The sequence below is a fragment of the Pituophis catenifer genome, unplaced genomic scaffold (assembly GCF_029215685.1).
Source record: "Pituophis catenifer annectens isolate HBS135680 unplaced genomic scaffold, rPitCat1.0.hap2 SCAF_15, whole genome shotgun sequence".
Taxonomy (NCBI): Eukaryota; Metazoa; Chordata; class Lepidosauria; order Squamata; family Colubridae; genus Pituophis; species Pituophis catenifer.
In genome coordinates, this window is record NW_027256895.1 from 4,876,391 (window position 1) to 4,903,477 (window position 27,087).

Here is a 27,087-nt window from a genome sequence, read left to right on the forward strand (position 1 = left end):
ACCAAAACCCAAGAGTAATTCTCAGACAGATCAGTCAACTTGGAGTAAAGTGATTGGTGTTTTACTAAAGAGGCCGATTGAGCGAGCTCCTCGCTGCGAATTGAATGGCCATTAAAAGGAGATGTTTGTTTGATGATGGTTCTGCCTTAAGGACCGAGAATTACTACAGCTTGTTGTGGCCTGCCAGCAGCCTGCGGAGCTGGCAGCGGAGTCGGACAGTGAGGAGGCTGGGGAGCAACATGGGCCAGTCCTGGAATCTGGGAAAGGCTCGGACGAGGGCTCGGCGTCAGAGGCAAAGATGGGGCCAGGGCCATCTGGGAGGTGTTTTTTTTTTTTTTTTTTTGCTTTAATTTATATGCCGCCCTTCTCCGGAGACTCAGGGCGGCTTACAATGTGTTAAGCAATAGCCTTCATCCTTTTGTATATTTATACAAAGTCAGTTTATTGCCCCCATAATCTGGGTCCTCATTTCACCTACCTTTGAAAGGATGGAAGGCTGAGTCAACCTTGAGCCTTGGCGAGATTTGAACTTGCAGTAATTGCAAGCAGCAGTTGTTAATAACAGTGCTTTTAGTCCACTGTACTACAGGCTCTGTGGACTCTATGTGTGGACTCCGGAGCCTCCAGAGTCGGACATCAGAGAGGTAGAGGAACAGGGGGAGCCTGTTCCTAGTGCGTGCATGTGCAGAGCTGCCAGAAGGCAAGAACAGTTAAAACAAAAGGGACGACTCGGAAGTAAGGCTTGGAGATGGTTAGCCCCTCCCATAAGACATAAAGGAAGAGCAAAGGCACGTGGCCCTTTGCAGGAAGCAACGTTGTGGATGATGTCGGTTTGTACTTTGAAGCTCCGTTTTTGACAATTATCTTTTGATAATTGCCAATTAGGTCTTTGGCAGCGTGTCAAGGGAGATAAAGGTGGGTGTTTACCAGCCTTATCCGAAGGACTGTGGCAGACTTCTGTTGGACTATTTATAAACTCTTGGTGATTCAGCACGGGCTGTGAATGAAAGGAATTCACAGCCGTTAAAATAAAAAAAAAGGGGGGGGGTTGGGAACTAATTGTGTGTTTTTTACTATATCAGGAAGCCTAGGTCAGAACACAGCTAAAGTCCCTCTACGTTGTCCTAATAAGTCAAGAGATGAGAGGTCTTGCTTAATAACCTTCAGGGTAGGTTCCCCCAACGAAAGATGCAACTAAGATGATTAAGGACCTGAAGACTTCAGTGTGTGAAGAACGGTGGCAGAAATTGGGTTTGGCCAGTCTTGAGATAAGGAGGACTTAGGGGTGACATGATAGTAGTCTTCCAGTACTTTGAGGGGCTGCCCCAAAGAAGACGGGGGTCTACTTATTTTCCAAAGCACCACAAGGCAAGGCAAGAAATGACGGATGGAAATTAATCAAGGAGAGAAGCAACCTGGAATTAAGGAGAAATTGCCTAAGAGTGAGAACAAATTAACCAGTGGAACAGCTTGCCACCGGGAGTGGTGGGTGCTCCCAACACGGGAGGTTTTTAAGAGGAGATTGGACAGCCAGGTGTCTGGAACATGGTGTAGGGTCTCCTGTTTAAGCAGGGGGTTGGACTAAAAGGCCTCCGACTTTATTGTGTAAGCCATCCTGTAAGTGGGAGATGAGTTCAGAACTTGGACTTGGTGAGGGCGTTCTAGAGACCTTCTCTAATCTCCTTTCCTCTCTTTCATTTGTAGGCCCTGATGCTCGAAAACCTACAGAAGCATTCAACCCCCCACACCACCTTCCAACCCAATTCCCAGGTAAGACGTGCCAGCCCCATCCTTTGTCTATGGTTGAGCCAGTCTGTTGTGGCCCGCCAGCGGCCAGCGGATTCGGACAGTGAGCAGGTTGGGAAGGAACATGGGCCGGTCCTGGAGTCTGGGGAAGACTCTGCGTCGGAGGCAGAGAGGGGGCCAGGGCCGTATGCCAGTTATCAGCTGCCTTCGGAGTCAGACATCAATGAGGCAGACAAACACCTGGAGCCTGTTCCCAGTGTGAGCATCCGCAGAGTTGCCAGACGAAGGGAACAGCTAAAGAACAAGGGTCGACTCAGGAGTAAGGCCACAGGTGGATGATGAATGGCCTCTTCCATAGGGAATACTAGAGGAGCGAAAGGGGAATGGAGTTTGCAGGAGACAATTAGTTCATTCCTGTATTCTTGCCAAATATTGCGGCGTCTGAAAGATATCAGCCTGGCCACTCTCCAAGCCTAATAAAGGTCGGTAATAGTGAACTACCGTATTTTTCGGAGTATAAGACGCACCTTAAGTTTTTGGGGAGGAAAATAAGAAAAAAGGTGATTGGCAGGTGGATCGGCATCCTGGAATACCCCCAAAGGGGGTTGCCAGAGGTGAACTTTAGCAACAGGTTCGTTGGTTGTGAGCTCTGTGCCTTGTTTTTTTTTCTGCCTCTGAAAGCCTCCGTAACAGAGCTTCAGGAAAAAAAAGGCTTTTTTTTCTGAAGCTCTGTTTGGAGGCTTTTTTTCTGAAGCTCTGTTTGGAGGCTTTTTTTCTGAAGCTCTGTTTGGAGGCTTTTTTCTGAAGCTCTGTTTGGAGGCTTTTTTTCTGAAGCTCTGTTTGGAGGCTTTTTTCTGAAGCTCTGTTTGGAGGCTTTTTTTCTGAAGCTCTGTTTGGAGGCTTTTTTTTGGAGGCTTTTTTTCTGAAGCTCTGTTTGGAGGCTTTTTTCTGAAGCTCTATTTGGAGGCTTTTTTTCTGAAGCTCTGTTTGGAGGCTTTTTTTCTGAAGCTTCTTTCAGAGGCTTTTTTACTGAAGCTCTGTTTGGAGGCTTTTTTTCTGAAGCTCTGTTTGGAGGCTTTTTTTCTGAAGCTTCTTTCAGAGGCTTTTTTACTGAAGGACTATCTGCACTCTGTTCAATCTCCTTTCTTGGGTATTGGTATGTAGATTAACCTCTTCCGATCTGTTGTCATTCTCCAGATTTGTTAGCCTAGTCTGGTTAGAACCTTTACTAATTCTTCTTTTGTTGCTTGCCATATTATTTTAGATAAAAGCCTTTCAGAGGCTTTTTTTTCTGAAGCTTCATTTCTGAGGCTTTTTTTTCTGAAGCTTCATTTCTGAGGCTTTTTTTCTGAAGCTTCTTTCAGCCTCTGAATTCTCTGTTTGCGAGGCTGGGCGGGGCTACATTCAAAATATAAGACGCACCCAGATTTTCACTTTCTTTTTTTGGGGGGGGGGGGGAAGGTGCGTTTTATACTCCGAAAAATACAGTATCTTGAAAGACTGCGGGAGAGGAAAGACTTTGCTGGAGAAGAATTCACTGTAAATGAAATAAAAGGGATTTATTGGGACGAGGAGTCATCTTCGTGCTGCTGGGAAAGGCTACGTCAGAAGACAGTCCTAGAAGTACATACTTCCTTTTCTTCCTCCCTCTCTTTTCTTTCCCAGTTGACATGGAAATGAATCATAGAGTTTGGCCTGCTTGTGGTCCTAAATAGAAGACTTCATTACCAGTTATCTCTTGTCAGGGTGGATAAAAATCAATGATTTTTTTTAAAAAAATAAAAAAAGTCAGATTTTTTTGATTTAAATTGGATTTTTTTGATTTAAATCGGATTTTTTTGATTTTTATCGAATTTATTTTAATAAAAAACTTTTGGGGTAAAAATCTATCTTAAGATAGTTTTCTATTTAAGATATATAAATAATTTAGTTTATTCAGCATGAAATGGAGCTTAGTTATGTAGCACGAGGCTGTATATTCTGCAACACTGGGACTATCGGTGAGTCAACAGTGGGTCAAAGGAGTAGCAGAGATGATAGTTGCTCTTTAAAAATTACGATTTAAGTCGAGTTGATTTAAATCAAGCCTTTTTACTAGTGATTTAAATCATGATTTAAATTGTGATTTAAATCAACTCGATTTAAATCAAATCCACCCTGTCTCTTGTATCCCTTCTTCTATGGCTTCCATGCCCGAGTAGTGTACCAGGCCTCACTCTAGAGCTGTTCTACAAATTTGGCAACTTCAAGACATATGGAATTGAACTCGCCGTAACTCCACCGCATGGCTGCAGAAGTCCACAAGTCTTAAAAGTTTGGAGTTCCCTGCTCTAGATCCATGTTTCCCAACTTTAATCTTTTTAAGATGTGTGAGGTTCTTGGCGCTCTCTGAACTTTTTTTTTTTTTAAATTTGATTTATATGCTGCCCTTCTCCGGAGACTCAGGGCGGCTTACAATGCGTTAAGCAATAGCCTTCATACTTTTGTATATTTTATACAAAGTCAGCTTATTGCCCCCACAAACTGGGTCCTCAATTTACCTACCTTAGAAAGGATGGAAGGCTGAGTCAACCTTGAGCCTGGCGAGATTCGAACTTACTAATTGCAGACAGCTGGAGTTAAATTACAGTGCATTAGTCTGCTGAGCTATCCAGGCTCCTTAGTTGCTTTCTTGCAGACGTTTCATGACCCAACTAGATAACATTATCAGTACTAGAAGGGAGTGGAATTTGGGGAGAGGCGAAGAAGGGAAAGTTGGAGAAAGAGGAGGAGAGAAGGGAGAGGGAATATGGATGACTGTGGAGTCCTTGGTGCTCTCTGAGCTTAGTTGCTTTCTTGCAGACGTTTCATGACCATACTAGGGAATTTCATCAGTACTAGAAGGGAGTGGGGATTGTTTATATGCAAGTCGCTTGCCTTTCTTTCTTTCTTTCTTTCTTTCTTTCTTTCTTTCTTTCTTTCCCGCCTTTCTCCCATAGGACTCAAGGCAGTGTACAGCCAAGAAAAATATAGACACACAAACATCATAAAATTGCTAATTCAAATTATTACTTAGTTTGGCCAATTAAATAAAACCCAGAATTAGATAACATTTTAAAAAAATCATTCACATGTTCATATGTTTAGCCCCGCCTGTTGGAACATCAGGGTTTTGAGGGCACGGCGGAAAGCACGGAGATCAGGGATATTTCGTATCTCCGGGGGCAGTTCATTCCAAAGGGTTGGAGCCCCCACAGAGAAGGCCCTCCCCCTGGGAGTCGCCAGTCGGCATAATTTGACTGATGGTACCCTGAGTAGTCCCTCCCTGTGAGAATGAACTGGTCGGTGGGAGGCTATTGGTGGCAAAAGACGGTCTCGTAGGTACCCAGGTCCTAAGCATGGAGTGCTTTAAAGGTGATAACTAACACCTTGAATCACACCCGGAAGACCACCGGGAGCCAGTGCAGCTCACGTAGGAGAGGTGTTACATGGGCGCAACGAGCTGCGCCCATAATCACCCGCGTGGCTACGTTCTGGACCAGTTGGAGCCTCTGGGTGCTTTTCAAGGGGAGCCCCATGTAGAGAGCATTACAGTAGTCCATACGGGAGGTAACTAGGGCATGAGTGACCGTACGCAAGGCGTCCCGATCCAGAAAGGGACGCAACTGGCGGATCAGGCGAACCTGATAAAAGGCACCCCTGGCCACGGCCGTCAAATGATCTTCTAAAGATAGCCGTGAATCCAGGAGGACACCCAAGTTGCGGGCCCTCTCTGTGGGGAGCAAGATCTCATCCCCAATTGTCAGTGATGGTACCAGCTGACTATACCGGGACTCCGGAAGCCACAGCCACTCGGTCTTGGAGGGGTTGAGCTTGTTTCTCCCCATCCAGATCTGAGCTTGTTTCTCCCCCCTCCAGATCCGCACGGCCTCCAGGCAACGGGACCATCAACCATATATCAACCATCGACAGGCACATAGAGATAAGCAACATCTTCACACCACTCAAAGGAGACAATCGAAAAGCTAAAATGGAAAGAAAAAGTCCAAAACCAGCATTCAGCTCATACCCGAGATGAGCAGAGATTAACACCAAGATTAACACTAGACTAGACCAGGGGTTGGCAACCTTAAACACTCAAAGAGCCACAAAGGCCCTAACCCCGTGATGGCGAACCTATGGCACGCGTGCCACAGGTGGCACGCGGAGCCATATTAGTGGGCACGCCAGCTCAGCTCTGGGGCGCATGCGTGCGCCGGCCAGCTGATTTTCGGGCCTTCTGGGCCCACCAGAAGTAGGGAAACAGGCTGTTTCCTGCCTCTGGGGGCGGAGTGGGGAAGGCCCGTTTTTCTTTCTTACCTGGCTCCAGATCCTCTCTGTGTATCTGGGAAGGGCGAAAACAGCCTTTCCCACTCCCTTGGAGGCCCTACGGAGGCTGAAAGGGCCCATTTCCCGACTCCCGGTGGGACAGGAAGTGATGTTTTTTCCTGTCCCCAGTCTCCAGAGACTCCTAGAGAGGCTCCTAGAGGCTCCTAGAGACTCCTAGAGAGGTTCTGGAGGCTGGGGACAGCAAAAAATGTCACTTCCTGTCCCACCGAGAGTTGGGAAATGGGCCGTTTCAGCCTCCGTAGGGCCTCCAAGGGAGTGGGAAAGGCTGTTTTCGCCCTTCCCAGATACACAGAGAGGATCTGGAACCAGGTCAGAAAGAAAAACGGGCCTACCAGGCCATCATGTGCCAGGAACGGGAGGGGGGAGGGGGTTGCGCATGCATGCGCGTGGGCACGTGCGCGTGCGACCCTCCCCCGCCCCCCCCCTCTCCTGGCACGCGATGGCAAAAAGGTTAGCCATCACTGCCCTAACCGGAAGCCCCCCATTCAATTCCGGAGCCAACCGGAAGTCCGATTGCCCCCACCATAGTATCTCCTCCTAGCGTGGCATCCTTTTTCATCTACCTATCCTAACTGAAAGCCCTATCAATTGTGGAGCTGACTGGTGACACGGAGCCGCAGCGGAGGGATGAAAGAGCCACATGCGGCTCCAGAGCCGCAGGCTGCTGACCCCTGTCCTAGACCAAACCAAGTCCAAAAACTCTTAGAGAATTCCGGGCAGCCTGGCCCTCAAGGCAAATCAGCCATCGACAGGCACATAGAGATAAGCAACATCTTCACACCCCTCAAAAGAGACCGTCGAAAAGCCAAAATGGAAAGAAAAAGTCCAAAACCAGCATTCAGCTCATCCCCGAGATGAGCAGAGATTAACACCAAGATTAACATTAGACCCATGATGGCGAACCTGTGGCACGCGTGGCACACGGAGCCAAATTTGTGGGCACGTGAGCGTTGCCCTAGCTGAGCTCCAGCGCGCATGTCTGCGCTAGCCAGCTGATTTTCGGGCCTTCCGGTCCCACCAGAAGTTGGGAAATGGGCTGTTTCCGGCCTCCAGGGGGGCCTCCGGGCGGGTGTGGGAGGCCATTTTCGCCCTCCCCAGGCTCCTAGAAAGGCTCTGGAGCCTGGGGAGGGCAAAAAAACAGGCCTACCGAGCCCAGCACTAACCTTTATGCCATTGCATGCCAAAAGAGGGAGCATGGGGATTGACGCGTGCATGTGCGGGGGGGGGCACGGGGGCATTGAATAACGGGCGTGGGCACGGGCCCGCGTGACCTCCCCACGCTCCCCGCGCTTTTGGCACGCGACGGCAAAAAGGTTAGCCATCACTGACCAAGAACATTCCCAGCAACACTTACAGAGTAAGCCATTCATGTATTAACAAAGGATAAACTCCCTTCTAGCACTGATGGTATTACCTAGTTGGGTCATGAGACGTCTGCAAGAAAAAAAGCAAGCTCAGAGATCACCAAGGACCCCCTTAGTTCTCCTCCTCCTTCTCTTGCCTGTTTATATACTAGGGGTTTGACCGCCAGGACAAGCCACCAGTTAGCATAAGGAGCCTTGGTGGCGCAGCAGACTAAACTGCTGCTGTTAAAGTAGCACTTAGCTGCCAGCTGCCTGCAATTACTGCAAGTTCAATTCTCACCAGGCTCAAGGTTGACTCAGCCTTCCATCCTTCCGAGGTAGGTAAAATGAGGACCCGGTTTGTGGGGGCAATAAGCTGACTTTGTATAAAATAGAATAAAATGTTGGGTAATGAAACGTTTGCAAGAAACCCACTAATCTCAGAGAAGCACCAAGGTAGCCACCCTCCTCCTCCTCCCTCCTCCCTCCTCCTTTCAAGCCCCCCTCCCTTCTTGCCCTGATAATGTTCCCTAGTTGGGTCATGAAACATTTGCAAGAAAACCACTAATCTCAGAGAAGCACCAAGGAAGCCACCCTCCTCCTCCTGCCTACTCCCTCCTCCTCCTCCTCCTCCCTCCTCCTTTCAAGCCCCCCTCCCTTCTTGCCCTGATAATGTTCCCTAGTTGGGTCATGAAACGTTTGCAAGAAAACCACTAATCTCAGAGAAGCACCGAGGAAGCCACCCACCTCCTCCCTCCTTCTCCCTCCTTCTCCCTCCTCCCACCCCCTCCTCCTCCTCCTCCTCCTCCTCCTCCTCCTCCTCCTCCTCCTCCTCTCAAGCCCCCCTCCCTTTCTTGCACTGATAACGTTACCTAGTTTGCACAGGTTCTCCTGGTGCACCAATTGTGACCCTACTTGGATCGGGAGGCTCTCCCTCACGGTCACTCATGCCCTCGTCATCTCACGGTTAGATTATCGCAACGCGCTCTACATAGGTGCTACCCTTGAAAAGTGTTCGGAGACTACAGTTGGTCCAGAACGCAGCCGCGCGAGCTGTCGTGGGTGCACCTAGGTACACCCACATTACACCAATTCTCCACAAGCTGCACTGGCTTTCTATTGGTCTCCGGTCACAATTCAAGGTGTTGGTTATTACCTTTAAAGCCCTACATGGCTCAGGGCCAGGGTATCTTCGAGACTGCCTTCTACCGCATAGCTCCCAGCGCCCGGTAAGATCCCACAGAGTTGGTCTCCTCCGGGTCCCGTCAGCTAAACAATTTATTTATTTTATTTTATTTTATTTTATTTTATTTTATTATTTTATTTTATTTTATTTTATTTTATTTTATTTTATTTTATTTTATTTTATTTTATTTTATTATTTTATTTTATTTTATTTTATTTTATTTATTTTATTTTATTATTTTATTTTATTTTATTTTATTTTATTTATTATTTTATTTTATTTATTATTTTATTTTAATTTTATTTTAATTTAATTTTAATTTTATTTTATTTTATTATTTTATTTTATTATTTTATTTTATTTTATTTTATTTTATTTTATTTTATTTTATTTTATTATTTTATTTTATTCAATTTGTATACCGCCCTTCTCCTAGTGGACTCAGGGCGGTGCACAGCCAGAACTAAAACACATACCAATACAAAATTTAAAAGTATTAAAAGAATTACATGACTTTGCCCCAAATTTAAAACAATTCAAACTAAAACCCATTGACAATTTAAAAAGCTAAAAAACTAAAAAAAGACTAAAAAAAGGGGGGGGGGTTTCACGCCAGCCCTGCTTGATGGAAAAGAAAAGTTTTTAGGGCACGGCGAAAGACCCGGAGATCCGATACCTGTCGGCTGGTGGGCCCGCAGGGGAGGGCCTTCTCTGTGGCTGCCCCGGCTCTCTGGAACCAGTTACCTCCTGAGATCCGGACTACCCCTACCCTATTGGCCTTCCGGAAAGCGGTGAAGACCTGGCTTTTTCGGCAGGCCTGGGGCCATTGATCTCGCTTTGCGATCTGACGAGATCCGGCCATGAATGGTGCGAATGGGTTTTAATTGTTTTTAATTTTTAAATGTTTTTTATAATGATTTTAAATCAGGGTGGATAAAAATCAATGGTTTTTTTAAAAAAAAATAAAAAAAAATCAGATTTTTTTTGATTTAAATCGGATTTTTTTGATTTTTATCGAATTTATTTTAATAAAAAACTTTGGGGGTAAAAATCTCTCGTAAGATAGTTTTCTATTTAAGATACATAAATAATTTAGTTTATTCCGCATGAAATGGAGCTTAGTTATGTAGCGTGAGGCTGTGTATTCTGCAACCCTGGGACTATCGGTGAGTCAACAGTGGGTCAAAGGAGTAGCAGAGATGACAGTTGCTCTTTAAAAATTATGATTTAAATCGAGTTGATTTAAATCAAGCCTTTTTACTAGTGATTTAAATCATGATTTAAATTCTGATTTAAATCAACTCGATTTAAATCAAATCCACCCTGTTTTAAATGCATTGTATATATTGTATATATTGTATATATTGGATATATTGGATATAAGAAGGATCCCCAACCTCCGCACCTTCCGTCGTGCTCTGAAGACTCTATTGTTCAATCAAGCTGGACTGACCAAATAAATTAATGTTAATAGGTTTTAAATTGGTTTTAAAGGGGTTTTAGTTAAGGTTTTTTTTAAAAAAAATGGCCAAATTGTTTTAATTATTTTAACGGTTTTTAATTTTTGTGATGGGTTTGTTTTAATATGGCTGTACACCGCCCTGAGTCCTTCGGGAGAAGGGCGGTATAGAAATGTAATTAAAATGCAAAAAAACACAGGGAACTTTTTACCACGCTTGGTGGCTCTGCCCAGAAATTAAGAAATATTGGAACAAGATAAAAACATGGATAGCGGAAATAACAGATTACGAAATTGAATTAGAACCTGAAATTTTTTTATTAGGCATGATTAAAAAGAACATTAGAAATGATATAAAATATTTAATACTTCACATAATTACGGCGGCTAGATTACTGGTAGCACAACTTTGGAAAATAGATCGATTGCCAACCGACCAGGAGCTAATACAAAAGATATACACATGCGCAGAAATGGACAAATTAACTTTAGAGTTACAGGACAAGGAGGACTCAAAATATTTCACAATATGGAATAGATGGTACCAGTGGATAAATCAGAGGAGGGGAAATGGGTAGAGATGAAATTTAGAAGAAATTAATATAATTAAAAACTGCCCTGTCAGATGGATAGAAAATGAAGTATGTCACTGTATGTTTGTATAATATGTATATATAATAATAGAAATTAGTTAGTAGGTGAAGTTGTGTACTGTATATGTAAATTTGTTTCTTGACTAAGAGAAACTTGTATGTTTTAAATGTTTTTAAGAATGAATAAAGTTTTGTTAAAAAAAATGTAATTAAATAAATAAAAATAAATAAATTGTGAGCCGCCTTGAGTCTTCGGAGAAGGGCGGCACACAAATTGAATTAATAAATAATAAATAAATAAATGAAACGTCTGCAAGGAAACCGCCAATCTCCGAGAGCAACCAAGCACCCCCTCATGTCAACCCCGAGCTACAAAATACGCTCTTCCATGGGCATTTTAAAACGCGTGGACTTCCACTCCCGGAATATTGAAATCCGCCCATCTTTAAAATGTTTTAAGGTTCGGGCTTAACCGGCTGCTCGAGGTCAAGAACCCGCTTCCTGAGGGTTGGATTGAAAAGCAGGGTCTTCGGCTCCTTCTAACTTGCCTGTTTTCTCTCCCGCGTCCACCCAGATCGGAGAGGAGATGAGCCAAAATAGCATCATCAAGCAATACCTGGAAAAACAGCAGGAGCTGCTGAGGCAGCGTCTGGAACGGGAAGCCCGGGAGGCCGCCGATCTAGAAAGTAAGTTCACGAGTTTCTCCCGTGTCCTCCCTCCCCTTCCCGACGAGCGTGCAAAAAAAAAAATGAACCTTGCAACAAACGGACAATATTATATTTCATGGATCAATCGATTTGTATTTCCCCCCCCTTTCTTATTTTTTTACCAATAAGGTGGTGGCCCAGCATATCTGACAAAGCTTCCTCCTCCCTTTTTCCTCGCAACAACAACCCTGTGAGGTGGGCTGGGCTGTGAGAGAGAGGGACTGGCTCAAAGACACCCAGCTGGTTTTGATGTCTAAGGCGCGGGACTAGAACTCCCACTCTCCTGGTGATTGGCCCAAAGTCACCCAGCCTGTTTTCATGCCTAAGGTGGGACTAGAACTCCCATTCTTGTCGAATGGCCTAAACTCACCCAGCCTAAGGCGGGACTAGAACTCCCACTCTCTTGGTGATTGGCCCAAAGTCACCCAGCCTGCTTTCATGCCTGAGGCGGGACTAGAACTCCCACTCTCCTGGTGATTGGCCCAAACTCACCCAGCCTGCTTTCATGCCTGAGGCAGGACTAGAACTCCCACTCTCTTGTCAATTGGCCCAAAGTCACCCAGCCTGTTTTCATGCCTAAGGTGGGACTAGAACTCCCACTCTCTTGGCGATTGGCCCAAAGTCACGCAGTCTGCTTTCATGCCTAAGGCGGGACTAGAACTCCCACTCTCTTGACGATTGGTCCAAAGTCACCCAGCCTGTTTTCATGCCTAAGGCGGGACTAGAACTCCCACTCTCTTGGCGATTGGCCCAAAGTCACGCAGTCTGCTTTCATGCCTAAGGCGGGACTAGAACTCCCACTCTCTTGACGATTGGTCCAAAGTCACCCAGCCTGTTTTCATGCCTAAGGCGGGACTAGAACTCCCACTCTCTTGGCGATTGGCCCAAAGTCACCCAGCCGGCTTTCATGCCTAAGGCGGGACTAGAACTCCCACTCTCTTGTCGATTGGCCCAAAGTCACCCAGCCTGCTTTCATGCCTAAGGCGAGACTAGAACTCCCACTCTCGTCGATTGGCCCAAAGTCACCCAGCCTGCTTTCATGCCTAAGGCGGGATTAGAACTCCCACTCTCGTCGATTGGCCCAAAGTCACCCAGCCTGCTTTCATGCCTAAGGCGGGACTAGAACTCCCACTCTCTTGACGATTGGTCCAAAGTCACCCAGCCTGTTTTCATGCCTAAGGCGGGACTAGAACTCCCACTCTCTTGGCGATTGGCCCAAAGTCACCCAGCCGGCTTTCATGCCTAAGGCGGGACTAGAACTCCCACTCTCGTCGATTGGCCCAAAGTCACCCAGCCTGCTTTCATGCCTAAGGCGGGATTAGAACTCCCACTCTCGTCGATTGGCCCAAAGTCACCCAGCCTGCTTTCATGCCTAAGGCGGGATTAGAACTCCCACTCTCGTCGATTGGCCCAAAGTCACCCAGCCTGCTTTCATGCCTAAGGCGGGATTAGAACTCCCACTCTCGTCGATTGGCCCAAAGTCACCCAGCCTGCTTTCATGCCTAAGGCGGGACTAGAACTCCCACTCTCTTGACGATTGGTCCAAAGTCACCCAGCCTGTTTTCATGCCTAAGGCGGGACTAGAACTCCCACTCTCTTGGCGATTGGCCCAAAGTCACCCAGCCGGCTTTCATGCCTAAGGCGGGACTAGAACTCCCACTCTCTTGTCGATTGGCCCAAAGTCACCCAGCCTGCTTTCATGCCTAAGGCGAGACTAGAACTCCCACTCTCGTCGATTGGCCCAAAGTCACCCAGCCTGCTTTCATGCCTAAGGCGGGATTAGAACTCCCACTCTCGTCGATTGGCCCAAAGTCACCCAGCCTGCTTTCATGCCTAAGGCGGGATTAGAACTCCCACTCTCGTCGATTGGCCCAAAGTCACCCAGCCTGCTTTCATGCCTAAGGCGGGACTAGAACTCCCACTCTCTTGGCGATTGGCCCAAAGTCACCCAGGCTGAGGCGGGACTAGAACTCCCACTCTCTTGTCGATTGGCCCAAAGTCACCCCGCCTACTTTCATGCCTAAGGCGGGACTAGAACTCCCACTCTTGTCGATTGGCCCAAAGTCACCCAGCCTGCTTTCATGCCTAAGGCGGGACTAGAACTCCCACTCTCGTCGATTGGCCCAAAGTCACCCAGCCGGCTTTCATGCCTAAGGCGGGACTAGAACTCCCACTCTCGTCGATTGGCCCAAAGTCACCCAGCCTGCTTTCATGCCTAAGGCGAGACTAGAACTCCCACTCTCGTCGATTGGCCCAAAGTCACCCAGCCTGCTTTCATGCCTAAGGCGGGATTAGAACTCCCACTCTCGTCGATTGGCCCAAAGTCACCCAGCCTGCTTTCATGCCTAAAGCGGGACTAGAACTCCCACTCTCTTGGCGATTGGCCCAAAGTCACCCAGGCTGAGGCGGGACTAGAACTCCCACTCTCTTGTCGATTGGCCCAAAGTCACCCCGCCTACTTTCATGCCTAAGGCGGGACTAGAACTCCCACTCTCGTCGATTGGCCCAAAGTCATCCAGCCGGCTTTCATGCCTAAGGCGGGACTAGAACTCCCACTCTCTTGTCGATTGGCCCAAAGTCACCCAGCCTGTTTTCATACCTAAGGCGAGACTAGAACTCCCACTCTCGTCGATTGGCCCAAAGTCACCCAGCCTGCTTTCATGCCTAAGGCGGGACTAGAACTCCCACTCTCTCCTCCCTGCACTGTGAATGTTTACATGTTATGTTCAATTAAACCATGGCAACATCTAATGTTTGTGTAGTATTATTTTAAGCAGACTGTGTTTTTCTATTGTTGTGACTTAGATGAAGTTCAGAGCACATTTTATGACCAATTCATGCAAAACTCCATGTAATCCCAAGGGGTTCACATACTTTTTCTTGCAACTGTATGTATGTCTATGTCTGTATAGGTCTATATATGTCTCTGTCTCTTTGTGTCTCTCTGTATCTCGTTCTTTCTGTCCCTTTCTTTCTCTGTATCTTTCTGTGTCTCTGTCTCCCCCTCTTTTTCTCCCTCCCCCCCCTCTCTCTATCTGACTCTGTGTGTCTGTATCTCTGCATTCTGTCTCTGTCTCTCTGTGTGTGTCTGTCTCTCTGGTTGTCTCTGTCTCTCTGTTTCTCTCTCTCTCTGTCTTTCTCTGTGTGTGTCTTTGTGTGTCTGCATCTCTCTCCGTTTCTTTCTCTGTGTCTGTCTCTCTTTCTCTGTCTCTGTCTCTGTTTCTATCTGTGTGTGTGTGTCTCCCTCTCTGTCTCTGCCTCTCTGTCTCTGTCTTTCTTTCTCTGTATCTGTCTCTCTGTTTCTGCCTCTTTCTCTCTCTCTCTGTCTCTCTCTGCCTCTCTCTTTCTCTCTGTCTCTGCCACTCTTTTTGTCTCTCTCTCTGTATGTCTTTGTCTCTCGCTCTGTTTCTGTTTCTGTGTCTGTGTCTGTCTCTCTTTCTGTCTGTCTCTCCCTCCCTGTGTCTCTTTCTCTCTGTCTTTCTTTCTGTCTCTCTCTGTTTCTTTCTCTCTGTCTGCCTCTCTCTCTCTGTGTCTGTCTCTTTCTCTGTATCTCTCTCTCTGCTTCTCTGTCTCTTTCTTCTCTGTCTCTTCTGTCTCCGTCTCTGTCTCTCTTTCTATCTCTGTCTCTTGTCTCCCTCTCTCTGTCTCTCTATCTCTGTCTCTCTATATGCACGTATGTATAATATGTATATACAGGCAGTCCTCGACTTATGACCACAACTGAGCCCAAACTCTTTGATGTCAAGTGAGACATTTGTTAAGTGAGTTTTGCCCCATTTTACGGGTGTTCTTGCCACCATCGATAAAGTGAATCATTGCAGTTGATAAGGTTGTAACCGGGTCGTTCAGCGAACCCGTCTTCCCCATTGACTTTGCTTGTCACCACCTGATCTTGGGACAAAGCGGTGGTCATAACTATGAACCCGTTGCCAAACCTCTGAATTTCGATCCCGGGGACACTGGCTGAAAAACGGCCCTAAATCACATTTTTTTTCCCAGTGCCGTGGTAACTTTGAACAGTTCAAATGAACTGTTTGTAAGCCGAGGATTACCTGTATGCGTGTTACGTACATGTACACTTTTGACAGTGACAACAGAATTTCTTAATGTGTGACAATGTGTCCATGATTAAAAAAAAAAATGACAGTAAAGCTTGTCTCAAAAGGTGCTTTTTTCAAGAGGCAACTGGACTTTTTGGATTTTTGGATAACAGAGTTGGAAGGGACCCTGGAGATCTTCTAGTCCCGTGATGACGAATCTGGCACACGTGCCACAGGTAGCACACAAAGCCATATCTGTGGGCACGCAAGTGTTGCCCTACCTCAGCTCCAGCACGCATGCACATGTCGACCAGCTGATTTTCGGGCCTCCCAGTCCCACCGGACGTTGGGAAAGTGGCCATTTCCGGCCTCCGGAAGGCCTCCAGGGGGTGGGGAAGGCTGTTTTAGCCCTCCCCAGGCTCCAAGAAAGGCTCTGGAGCCTGGGGAGGGCAAAAAACAGGCTACCTGGCCCACTGTGCCATGATGTGCCAAAAGTGGGGGAAGCATGGGGGGCAGCGCACATTGAATTGTGGGTGTGGGCACACATGCGCGCAACCCCCCCCACGCTCCCCCCACTTTTGGCATGCGATGGCAAAAAGGTTAGCCATCCCTGTTCTAGTCCAACCTCGTGCTTAGGCAGGAAACCCTACGCCACTTCAGACAAATGGTTATCCAACATCTTCTTAAAAACTTCCAGTGTTGGAGCATTCACAACTTCTGGTGGCAAGTTGTTCCACTGGTTAATTGTTCTAACTGTCAGGAAATTTCTCCTTAGTTCTAAGTTGCTTCTCTCCTTGATTAATTTCCACCCATTGCTTCTTGTCCTGCCCTCAGGTGCTTTGGAGAATAGCTTGACTCCCTCTTCTTTGGGGCAGCCCCTGAGATATCTGAACACGGCTATCACGTCTCCCCTAAGTCCTTCTTTTCATCAGGCTAGACAAACCGTTATAAGTCGAGGACCACCTGTCCTTGATCCGAAGCCATCGGGTCCTCTCATAAGGAAAGAGAAAAAACATTGGCAATATTTGCAAGGGTTTAATCTAATAAGCAATGATCCTGGATCAATTAAACCAGGGAAATCAAAGGACGTGAGAATTTGGGGGATGATTATCATGATCCAGAAAATCTTGAGGACGCCACTGAGAAATTGCTTCTCCCCAAAAAAAAAAAAAAAAAGCCCAAAATGCTTCTCCAAAAATCGATGATCAGTGGTTGAGAGAAAAACAGACCGAGAAGGAAGGAAGGAGAAAGAAATAGGCAAATATATATATAAAGTGGCAGGGAGAAGTTGGTCGCCTGTTCTCTTGATTCGGCTCTTCTTTCTGTTTTGAGCAGGGTTTTTCTTCTCTGCAGTTTTTTATTGTGTCGCCTTTTTTTTTTTAAAAAAAAATACAATATATGTAGTCCTTGGCTAGCACTGATGCTGTTACCTAGTTGGGTCAAGAAACGTCTGCCAAGGAAACAAGCAAGCTTAAAGGACTCCATAATCTCCTCCTCCTCCTCTCCACAAACTTCCCTTCCTTTTAGCACTGATGACGTTCCCTAGTTGGGTAATGAAATGTTTGCAAGAAAACCACCAATCTCACAGAGCACCAACGCCCCCACACTCTTCCTCCTTCTCCTCCTCCTCCTCTCCTCCTCCTCCTGCTCGTTCTCCTCCTCTTCCTTCCTTCTTTCTCCTCCTCCAACTTCTTCCACTTTCTTTTTCTCTTCTCATTCTCCTCATTCCTCCTCCTCCTCCTCCCCTTTCACTCCACAAACCTCCTTCCCTTTTAAGACTGATGATGTTCCCTAGTTGGGTCATGAAATGTCTGCAAGGAAACCAGCAAGCTCAGAGAGCACGGAAGCACCCCCCCCTCTGTTCTTGATTTTACCGCCACAATTGAGCCCTAAATTTGTGTTATTAAGTGAAGCAATTATTGTGTTTTGCCCCCATTTTACGAACATTCTTGCCTTAAGTGAACCGCTGCAGCTGATTAAATTTAGTAACCTGGTTGTTAAGTGAAAAATGGCGATGAGAGACGTTTTTTCAGTGCCGTTGTAACTTCAAACGGTCACTAAGCGAACTGTTCTAAACCGAGCGCTGCCTGTACCGAAATAATTTTTCCGATCCCCTCACGTGATCAAAATCCCCTCATGTGTTTAAAATTCAGTTCTTTGGCAACCGGCTCACATTTATTTTATTTATTTATTTATTTATTTAAATTTCTATACCGCCCTTCTCCAGAATAGGACTCAGGGCGGTGAACAGCCAGAGTAAAAAACAATACATACAAAATTTAAAAACAATTTAAAATAATTAAATATTATTGGCCGTAAATTAAAATAACCCAATTTAAAATCAATTTAAAATTAACTCAGGCCAATGAGTTAATTATGACGGCTGCAGCGTCCCGGGATCGTGTAATCGATCCCTTTTTGCGACCTTCTGACAAAAGCACAGTCGACGGGGAAGCCCGTTTCACTTAGCGACCTCAGTTACGAACTCATCGACCGCAGCGATTCTCTTCATAATGGCCGTGGCGAGAAAAGCCATCAATTAACAAAGGTCTCACACTCGGCCACCAAAATCTTCGGATCGATCCTGGTCCGTAAGGCGAGGCCTACCTGTCAGGTACAAAGAAGTCCTCGACTTACAACAGTTCCCTTAGCGACCATTGTGGCCGCAAGTCGAGGACTACCGGTATTTTATGAGTGTAAGCCCCTCCCCCTCCTCAAAGTTACCCTGTGGTAAGATGAGCGGCCAATCAATTTTATATTAAAAAATAATAATAATAAACGAACGTTTTGTTCTTTCGCCAGGCAAAAGTTGCGTCATCTCGCGCAAGAGGGAAGAATCGGACGAAGAGGAAAGCCGGAAACCGGAAGAGCATCTTTCTCGGGTCAGGCAGGTAAATGGCAGGAGCACAGGTGGGACGGGATGGTTCAGCCAGACTAGAGCCCCACGTGCCACTGAAGACGGAAGTAGAAGGGGCCTATGGGCGAGGTGATTGGCAGGAACAGGCGAGGGCGGGGTATGGGGGGCTCCCCATTTTTGAATAAATGTTCTGGCCAAATTCGGGAATAAGCCGTCGAGCGATTCCCGATTTTTTTCTTTTCTTTTTCATTCTTCCTTTTGTGCTTTTCTACAGCCAAGAAGTAGGGACGCGGTGGCTCAGTGGCTAAGACGCTGGAGCTTGTCGATCGAAAGGTCGGCAGTTCAGCCGTTCAAATCCCGAGCGCGCCGCGTCAGGGGGGGAGCTCCCGTGCCTTGTCCCAGCTTCGGCCAACCTAGCGGTTCGAAAGCGCGTAAAAAAATGCAAGTAGAAAAAAATAGGGACCGCCTTTGGTGGGAAGGTAACAGCGTTCCGTGTGCCTTTGGCGTTGAGTCATGCCGGCCACATGACCACGGGGACGTCTTCGGACAGCGCTGGCTCTTCGGCTTTGAAACAGAGATGAGCACCGCCCCCTAGAGTCGGGAACGACTAGCACATATGTGCGAGGGGAACCTTTACCTTTACCTTACAGCCAAGAAGGGGGCTTAACCAGGGCGGATTTGATTTAAATCGAGTTGATTTAAATCACAGTTTAAATCATGATTTAAATCACTAGTAAAAAGGCTTGATTTAAATCAACTCGATTTAAATCATAATTTTTAAAGAGCAACTGTCATCTCTGCTACTCCTTTGACCCGCTGTTGACTCACCGATAGTCCCAGTGTTGCAGAATATACAGCCTCGTGCTACATAACTAAGCTCCATTTCATGCTGACTAAACTAAATTATTTATGTATCTTAAATAGAAAACTATCTTACAATAGATTTTTACCCCCAAAGTTTTTTATTAAAATAAATTCGATAAAAATCAAAAAAATCCGATTTAAATCAAAAAAATCTGATTTTTTTTGATTGTTTTAAAAAAATCACTGATTTTTATTCACCCTGGGCTTAACACACCTGTTTTCCCTTAATTCCTCTTTGAAAATAGGTGACAATTGGCACCGCTGTTATTCGGGGGGATGGGGTGTGTGGCTGCTGGATGTCGGTGCTACGGGCTGGGGGGATCATTTGGCTGGTAAAAGAAGCTTCATAAATCTTCATATTCGAAAGAATAGAATAGAATAGAATAGAATAGAATAGAATAGAATAGAATAGAATAGAATAGAATAGAATAGAATAGAATAGAATAGAATAGAATAGAAAATATGGAATGGAATGGAGTGGAATGGAATGGAATATTAGAATAGAACGGAACAGAACAAAATAGAATTCAGAATAGAATATAGAATAGAATATAGAATAGAATAGAATAGAATAGAATAGAATAGAATAGAATAGAATAGAATAGAATAGAAAATATGGAATGGAATGGAGTGGAATGGAATGGAATATTAGAATAGAACGGAACAGAACAAAATAGAATTCAGAATAGAATATAGAATAGAATAGAATAGAATAGAATAGAATAGAATAGAATAGAATAGAATAGAATAGAAAAGAAAATATGGAATGGAATGGAGTGGAATGGAGTGGAATATTAGAATAGAACGGAACAGAACAAAATAGAATTCAGAATAGAATATAGAATAGAATAGAATAGATTAACAGAGTCGGAAGGGACCTTGGAGGTCTTCTAGTCCAACCCCCTGCTCAGGCAGGAAACCTAGTCCATTTCAGACTAATGGCTGTCCAATCTTTTCTTAAAAACCCTCCAGTGATGGAGAATCCACAACTTCTGGTGGCAAGCTGTTCCACTGGTTAACTATTCTCACCATCAGGAAATTTCTCCTTCATTTTAGATGGCTTCTCTCCTTGATCAGTTTCCACCCATTGCTTTTTATCCTGCCCTCAAGTGCTTTGGAGAATAGGTTGACTCCCTCTTCTTTGTGGCAGCCCCTGAGATATCGGAACACTGCTATTATGTCTCCCCTAATCCTTCTTTTCATCAAAAATCGACGTAATCAGTTCCTGCAACCGTTCTTCATATGTTTTAGCCTCCGGTCCCCTAAATCATCTTCGTTGCTCTTCTCTGCACTCTTTCTAGAGTCTCCACATCTGTCGTTGTACAGGGGAATGATTAAGTCTGCCATTTTGAACCGCGATAACTCTCTGGTTTGGCACAGCAACCAAACAAAGACAGACACCAGAATCCCCAACGAATAGTTAGAACCGCAGGAAAAAAAAAAAACCCATCGCAACCAGCCTGCCTTCCATTTGAGGACCTGTATATTCTGTGGGTCAGAAAGAGGGCTGTGAAAAATATCGACAGACCTCTCACATCCTGGACAGAAACTGTTACGACTTCTTCCCTCGGGATGACGCAATAGGGCAGTGATGGCTGACCTTTTTTTTCCTCAGGTGTCAAAAGCGTGGGCCTGTGCCCACACCCATAATGCAATGCCCCCGTGCTGCCTTGCTCGTCTGCGCAGGCGCATGCAGCCCATCTGCGCAGGCGCGCGCAAATCCCTATGCTCTCTCCCCCCCTCCATGCATGGGCGCATGACATCCCCTGTTTTGGGCCTAGCAGGCCTCTCTGAAACTCCCTGAAAATTTTTGGACTTCCGGTAGGCCCGTTTTTCACCCTCCACAGACTCTGGAGGCTTTCCTGGAGCCTCCAGGAGGGCGAAAACAGGCTACCCTGGTCCTCCGGAGGCCCTCCAGAGGCCGGAAACAACCCATTTCCGATACTTCTGGGAGGCCCATTTTTCGCCCATTTCCGATACTTCTGGGAGGCCCATTTTTCGCCCTCCACAGGCTCCAGAGGTTTTTGTGGAGCCTCCCGGAGGGCGAAAGTCTGTTTCTGGTACTTCCGATAGGCCCGTTTTTCGCCCTCCACAGGCTCTCTTGGAGCCTCTCGGAGGGTGAAAACTGCCTCCCCTGGCCCTCCAAAGGCCCTCGAGAGACTGGAAATGGCCCGTTTCCAGGCTTCCGATTAGGCCTGTTTTTTGCCCTCCCGGAGCCTCCACACAAGCCCTGTACTTACCTGGCATCCAAAACAGGCCGCGTGGAGACTCCTGGGAGTGGCGGAGTGGCATGTGCATTCACACGTGTCTCCCGCAGGCGTGGCAGAGACCCAAAAACCATCTGGCCAGCAGGCGGTGCATGCACGGTAGAGCTGATTTAGGGCGATGGCTTACGTGCCCGCAGAAATGGCTCCGCGTGCCACAGCTTCGCCATCACGGCGATAGGGCATCGCATGTCGAAAAAACTAAGACGCAAAGACAGTTTTTCCTCCCCCTTGCCATCAGATGTGTCTTGTGTTTTTTAAATTGGCTGTACACCGCCCTGAGTCCTTCGGGAGAAGGGCGGTATAGAAATAAAATTATTATTATTATTATTATTATTATTATTATTATTATTATTATTATTATTATTATTATTATTATCACTCTGCTGAACAACTCATTCCCACAACACTGAGAAACTACCTACTAGGGATGTGTTTATTATTATTATTATTATTGTTTATAATTTTTTATTACTTTAACATTACAAACAACATATACAATATTTCACCCTGTGCTATACATAAGAAAGGAAGATTTGGTTCTTCAGATATATCCTCATGATCGCCAAAATCCACGTTCTCGGGGTACAGGTACCAAAGCATCAATTTTCCCAGCGCATAGTCCACAAATGGTTTCCAAATTTTCCAGAAAATATCTTCTTTATAGTCACCATTTCTAATTTTAATATCACATGTCATTTTATCGTTTAAAGCTAATTTCCACATTTCACAATACCATTCTTCTATTCTAAAATTCACATCTAATTTCCAATATCTGGCTATTATACTAGGGATGTGTTACTATTGTCCTTTTCCTCCTTCCTACGGCCTATTTCCTTGTCTTCTTACGACTGCCGCTTTGTTGCTTCTGGCTTACGATTTACATTACAGAGAGTCGTCGACTTGCAACAGTTCATTTAGTGACCGTCCAAAGTTGCAATGGCACTGGAAAAAAGGGGGACTTAAGGCCATTTTTCACACTTTTCACATCCCCTGTTGCAAGTCAAAGACAGCCCGTGTATTTAGCCACGTTGCAAAGCTGAAGTATTATTACTATTACCCTTCTCATCTTCTCTACTACCCCTTCTTATCGGGATCATGATGGTGATTGTTGTTACTCTGCTGCTTTGCATATATACAGGTTAGTCCTCGACTTACCGCTAGAAGTTATAGCGGCAATGAAAAAAAGGGAACTTGGGACCATTTTTCAAACTTTTAAAACCACGGTCACATGATCAAAACTAAGAAGCTTGGCAATTGGATCATATTTATGACGGTCGCCGTGTCCAGCGGTCACGCGTTCTTTGCCCACCTTCCGAGCAAAGTCAGTGGGGAAGCCCGATTCACTTTAACAACTGCCGCGGCAAGAAAAGTCGTAAAATGGGGGCAAGCTCACTCAGCCTGCGTTTTCGCAGAAAGTTTGGGCTCAATCGTAGTCGTACGTTGAGGTCTACCTGTTAACGCTGACAGCTTGTGCATCCGAGATGAATCCCTCGTGGTGTCTAATCGCACTTGGCCAATTTAATTTAATTTAATTTAATTTAATTTAATTTCCAATTTATATACCGCCCTTCTCCCTGAGGACTCAGGGCGGTGTACAGCCAAGATAAAAAACATAGAATACAAATATTAAAAACATTTAAAAATATATATAAATTTTGGCCCGAAAGTTAAGAAATCACAGACTGATTAAAAGAATTTAAAAATTTCTTCTTAAGCCAACCCGGCTTGCTGGAAAAGTTGGGTTTTAAGGGAACGACGGAAGGCATTGAGGTCATGGATTCTCCTTATCTCCGGGGGCAACTGATTCCAGAGGGTGGGAGCCCCCACCGAGAAGGCCCTCCCCCTGGGGGTCACCAGCCCACATTGTTTGGCTGATGGCACCCTGAGGAGGCCCTCTCTGTGGGAGCGCACGGGTCGATGGGAGGTCGTCGGTAGCAGCAGGCGGTCTCGCAGATAGCTAGGCCCGATGCCATGGAGCGCTTTAAAGGTGATAACCAACACTTTGAAGTGCACCCGGAAGACCACCGGGAGCCAGTAAAGCTCGCGCAGTGCAGCTCGCGCAATTAATACTGCTTTATTGGCCATTGTGTGATTAGACACCACGAGGGATTTCCCAAGCCTTTCCCGATTTGCGGAATGGCAGGAAGAAGGGATGGTTCTGCTTTGAGCGGCCGGCAAGCGCACACATACAGAGCCATTTTTGTGAGTGTCAGGCACGCGCGGCCTCTGCTTGTGTGCAGCTCACGCAGGTGGGGATACGCCCGTCGCTTCCGCGGCCCAGTTGCAAACAGGCTCACAGCCAGGGGTGAAATGCTCCCGGTTTAGACCAGATCGCCCGATCTGGTAGCAATGTTGGCAGGTGGTTCGGAGGGTGTCTTTCCCACCGCCTTGAAAGAGGCGGTGGTGAGACCTCTCCTCAAGAAGCCTTCCCTGGACCCGGCAGTATTGGCAAATTACCGTCCAGTCTCCAACCTTCGCTTTGTTGAGAAGGTTGTTGAGAGTGTGGTAGCACGACAGCTCCCTCAGTACCTGGATGAATTGGCTTATCTGGATCCGTTCTAGTCGGGCTTCAGGCCTGGGTACAGCACGGAAACAGCATTGGTCGCATCGGTTGATGATCTCTGGAGGGCTCAGGACAGGGGTTGCTCCTCTGTTCTGGTCCTATTAGACCTCTCAGCAGCTTTTGATACCATCGACCATGGTATCATGCTGCAGCGGCTGGAAAAGCTAGGGGTGGGAGGCACCGTGTTGCGGTGGTTCTCCTTCTTCCTCTCTGACCGGTTGCAGTCAGTGTTGGCAGGGGGGCAGAGGTCGACCCCGAGGCCCCTTGTATGTGGGGTGCTACAAGGGTTGGTCCTCTCGCCCCTTCTGTTCAACATTTATGTGAAGCCGCTGGGTGAGATCATCCGTGGTTTCAGGGTGAAGTACCACCAGTATGCTGATGACACCCAGCTGTACCTCTCCACCCCGGACCACCCCAATGATGCCCTTGAAGTGATGTCCCGGTGCCTGGAGGCTGTACGGATCTGGATGGGGAGGAACAGACTCAGGCTCAACCCATCCAAGACCGAGTGGCTGTGGTTTCCGACATCCCGATATAGTCAGTTGGTGTCATCACTGACTATTGGGGGCGAGTCATTGGCCCCCACGGAGAGGGCTCGCAACTCTGGGGTCCTCCTGGAAGCTGTCTTTAGAAGAGCAGTTGACGGCTGTGGCCGGGAGGATTTTTCATCAGGTTCGCCTGATTCGCCAGTTGTGTCCCTTTCTGGATCGGGACTCGTTAAATACGGTCACTCATGCCCTCATCACTTCCCGCCTGGACTACTGCAATGCTCTCTATATGGGGCTCCCCTTGAGGAGCACCCGGAGGCTCCAGCTGGTCCAGAATGCAGCCACGCGGGTGGTTATGGGAGCGACGGGGTACTCCCATGTGACCGCCCTCCTGCGTGAGCTGCACTGGCTCCCAGTGGTCTTCTGGGTGCGCTTCAAGGTTTTGGTTACCACCTTTAGAGCGCTCCATGGCTTAGGACCGGGGTATCTACGAGACCGCCTTCTGCCACCAGTAGCCTCTCACCGATCAGTACGCTCCTATAGAGAGGGGCTCCTCAGTGTGCCGTCGGCCAAACAATGTCGACTGGCGGCCCCCAGGGGGAGAGCCTTCTCTGTGGGGGCACCCGCCATCTGGAACGAGCTCCCCCGGAGATAAGGAGGATCCCGGACCTGCGTGCTTTCCTCCGTGCCATCAAAACATTTCTTTTTCAGCAGGCCGGCCTGGCCTAACCTCTCTTTTAAACTTTTTTAATAACTTTTTAACATTTTTAAATTTTAAATTTGTCTCATGAATTTGGGGTGTTTTAAATTTCATTTCCGGGCCAATTATTTAATTGTATTTTAATGGTTTTTTAACATTTGTATTCTATGTCTTTTATTTGGCTGTTCACCACCCTGAGTCCTTCGGGAGTAGGGCGGTATACAAATTCAATAAATAATAATAATAACTGGTAGCAAAAATCTCTGCCCCACCCCCATGCCCAGCTGAGCCATGCAATCATCAGAGGCTTCCTGCCATACAGTAATCTATTCTACCCTTCTCCTTTAGGCCCGAGCAGTGAAGACCGCAGGAGGCGGCCATGCGCTGGTGAGTGAAGAGCGGGAAACTTCCCTTCGGAGTCGGAGAGCTGCCCAGCGGGTGCCAGTAAAAGAGGAGGAAGAGGAGGAGGAGGAAGAAGAAGAGGAGGAGGATGAAGAAGAAGAGGAGGAGGAGGAAGAGGAAGATGCGCCCCCTTTGCTGGTCGGCCAGACGCCCATGAGGCCAGAGGAGCCAGGCATGCCGGCTCCCCAAGAAACGGGCATGTTCCAAGCTTCCCTGCCCATCGTCGTGCAAGCCCAGCAAACGGAGACTCGCTCTCAGACGCCAGACAGCCCGAGCGGCGAAGCCGCCATGCCAGTCCTTGCGCACTTGCAGAGGTCAGAAGATGAGGAGGCTCAGCCCCGGGCGACAGACCCCGGAGAAAAGCAGCAGGCGGCTCTAACCCCAGGGGAATCCCCCTTGGAAAAGGATCCCCTCCCAGATCCCCCAAAGGAGGTTGCACCCCAGTTACCCGAAGCCTTAAAAATGGAGACCAAGGAAGACCCGGGCCTTCTGAAGGAGCCGAGGTCGACAGAAACTCCCCAAGAGGAGAAGGAGGAGGAGATGATGGAGCAGGGCGAGACCCCGGCGGTTGTCGTTTTGCAGAAAGAGGGCGAACCCCAGAGCGAGGGGACCCCAGAAGCGGTGGCAACCCAGGCGCTGCGCAGCCTAGAGGAAGAAGCGTCTGCAGCCGCCGCGGCACTGGTACAGGCCTCTCCGTCACCCCCGCAGCTGACCGAAGCACAACAATCCCAACAGGATCCACGGGGGGACGAGCCGCCTCCGCCCCTCCTAACTAAGGAAGCCCCTGCGGGACTCGCTCCTGCGGAAGACGAAGCCCCTCCTCAGCTCTCTCAACCGTCTCCCCCCGCTCAGGAAGCACCGGCTGCGGTCAGCCTGGGAGCCTCACCGTCCCCCTTGGTGCTCCCGCCACACCAGTCCGTACGGCCCGGCAGCTCCCGTTCCTCTTCGTCCTCATCCTCCAGCTCCTCCCGCTCTCGTTCCCGCTCCCCAGGCAGCTCGCCGCTCCGCTCCCGGGCTAGGAGGACCCGCTCCGCTTCCTCCGAATCACCGCCTCGGAAGCGGCCAGCTTTGGAATCTCGATCCCGCTCTGGCTCGGAGCGGCGTAGCAGTTTGGGCTCCCGGTCCCGTTCCAGCAGTGGGGACAGCAGCAGCAGCAAGGTAAGTGGGCTCGGGGGTTTCTTTACGCCCCCTACGACGGTTGTGTCTTTACATCCAAGTCGGGAAATTTTATAGGTCGTCCACAACTTACAACACTTCAATTAGCGACCGTTTGGAGTTACAACGGTGCCGAAAAAAGCGATTTGTGTTCGTTTTTCACACCATTGCAGCATCCGTCCATAGTCACGTCATCAAAACTTGGAGGTTTGCCAACTAGTACATATTTATGACGGTCGCAGTGTCCTGGGGTCACGTCAGAGGTGGGTTTCAGCAGGTTCTGACCAGTTCTGGAGAACCAGTAGCGGAAATTTTGAGTAGATCGGAGAACCGGTAGTAAAAATTCTGA

The 27,087-nt window shown here is 47.4% G+C and overlaps 1 protein-coding gene across 1 annotated transcript in view; it reads left to right on the forward strand.

Moving 5' to 3' along the window:
* The window catches only part of ACIN1 (apoptotic chromatin condensation inducer 1), a 77,533-nt gene that overhangs the window by 15,677 nt on the left and 34,769 nt on the right, over positions 1-27,087 (forward strand). The window contains 4 exon segments of the mRNA XM_070954437.1: positions 1,705-1,770; positions 11,270-11,381; positions 18,245-18,333; positions 25,530-26,741. Of these exon segments, the coding sequence (XP_070810538.1) occupies positions 1,705-1,770; positions 11,270-11,381; positions 18,245-18,333; positions 25,530-26,741 (1,479 nt within the window).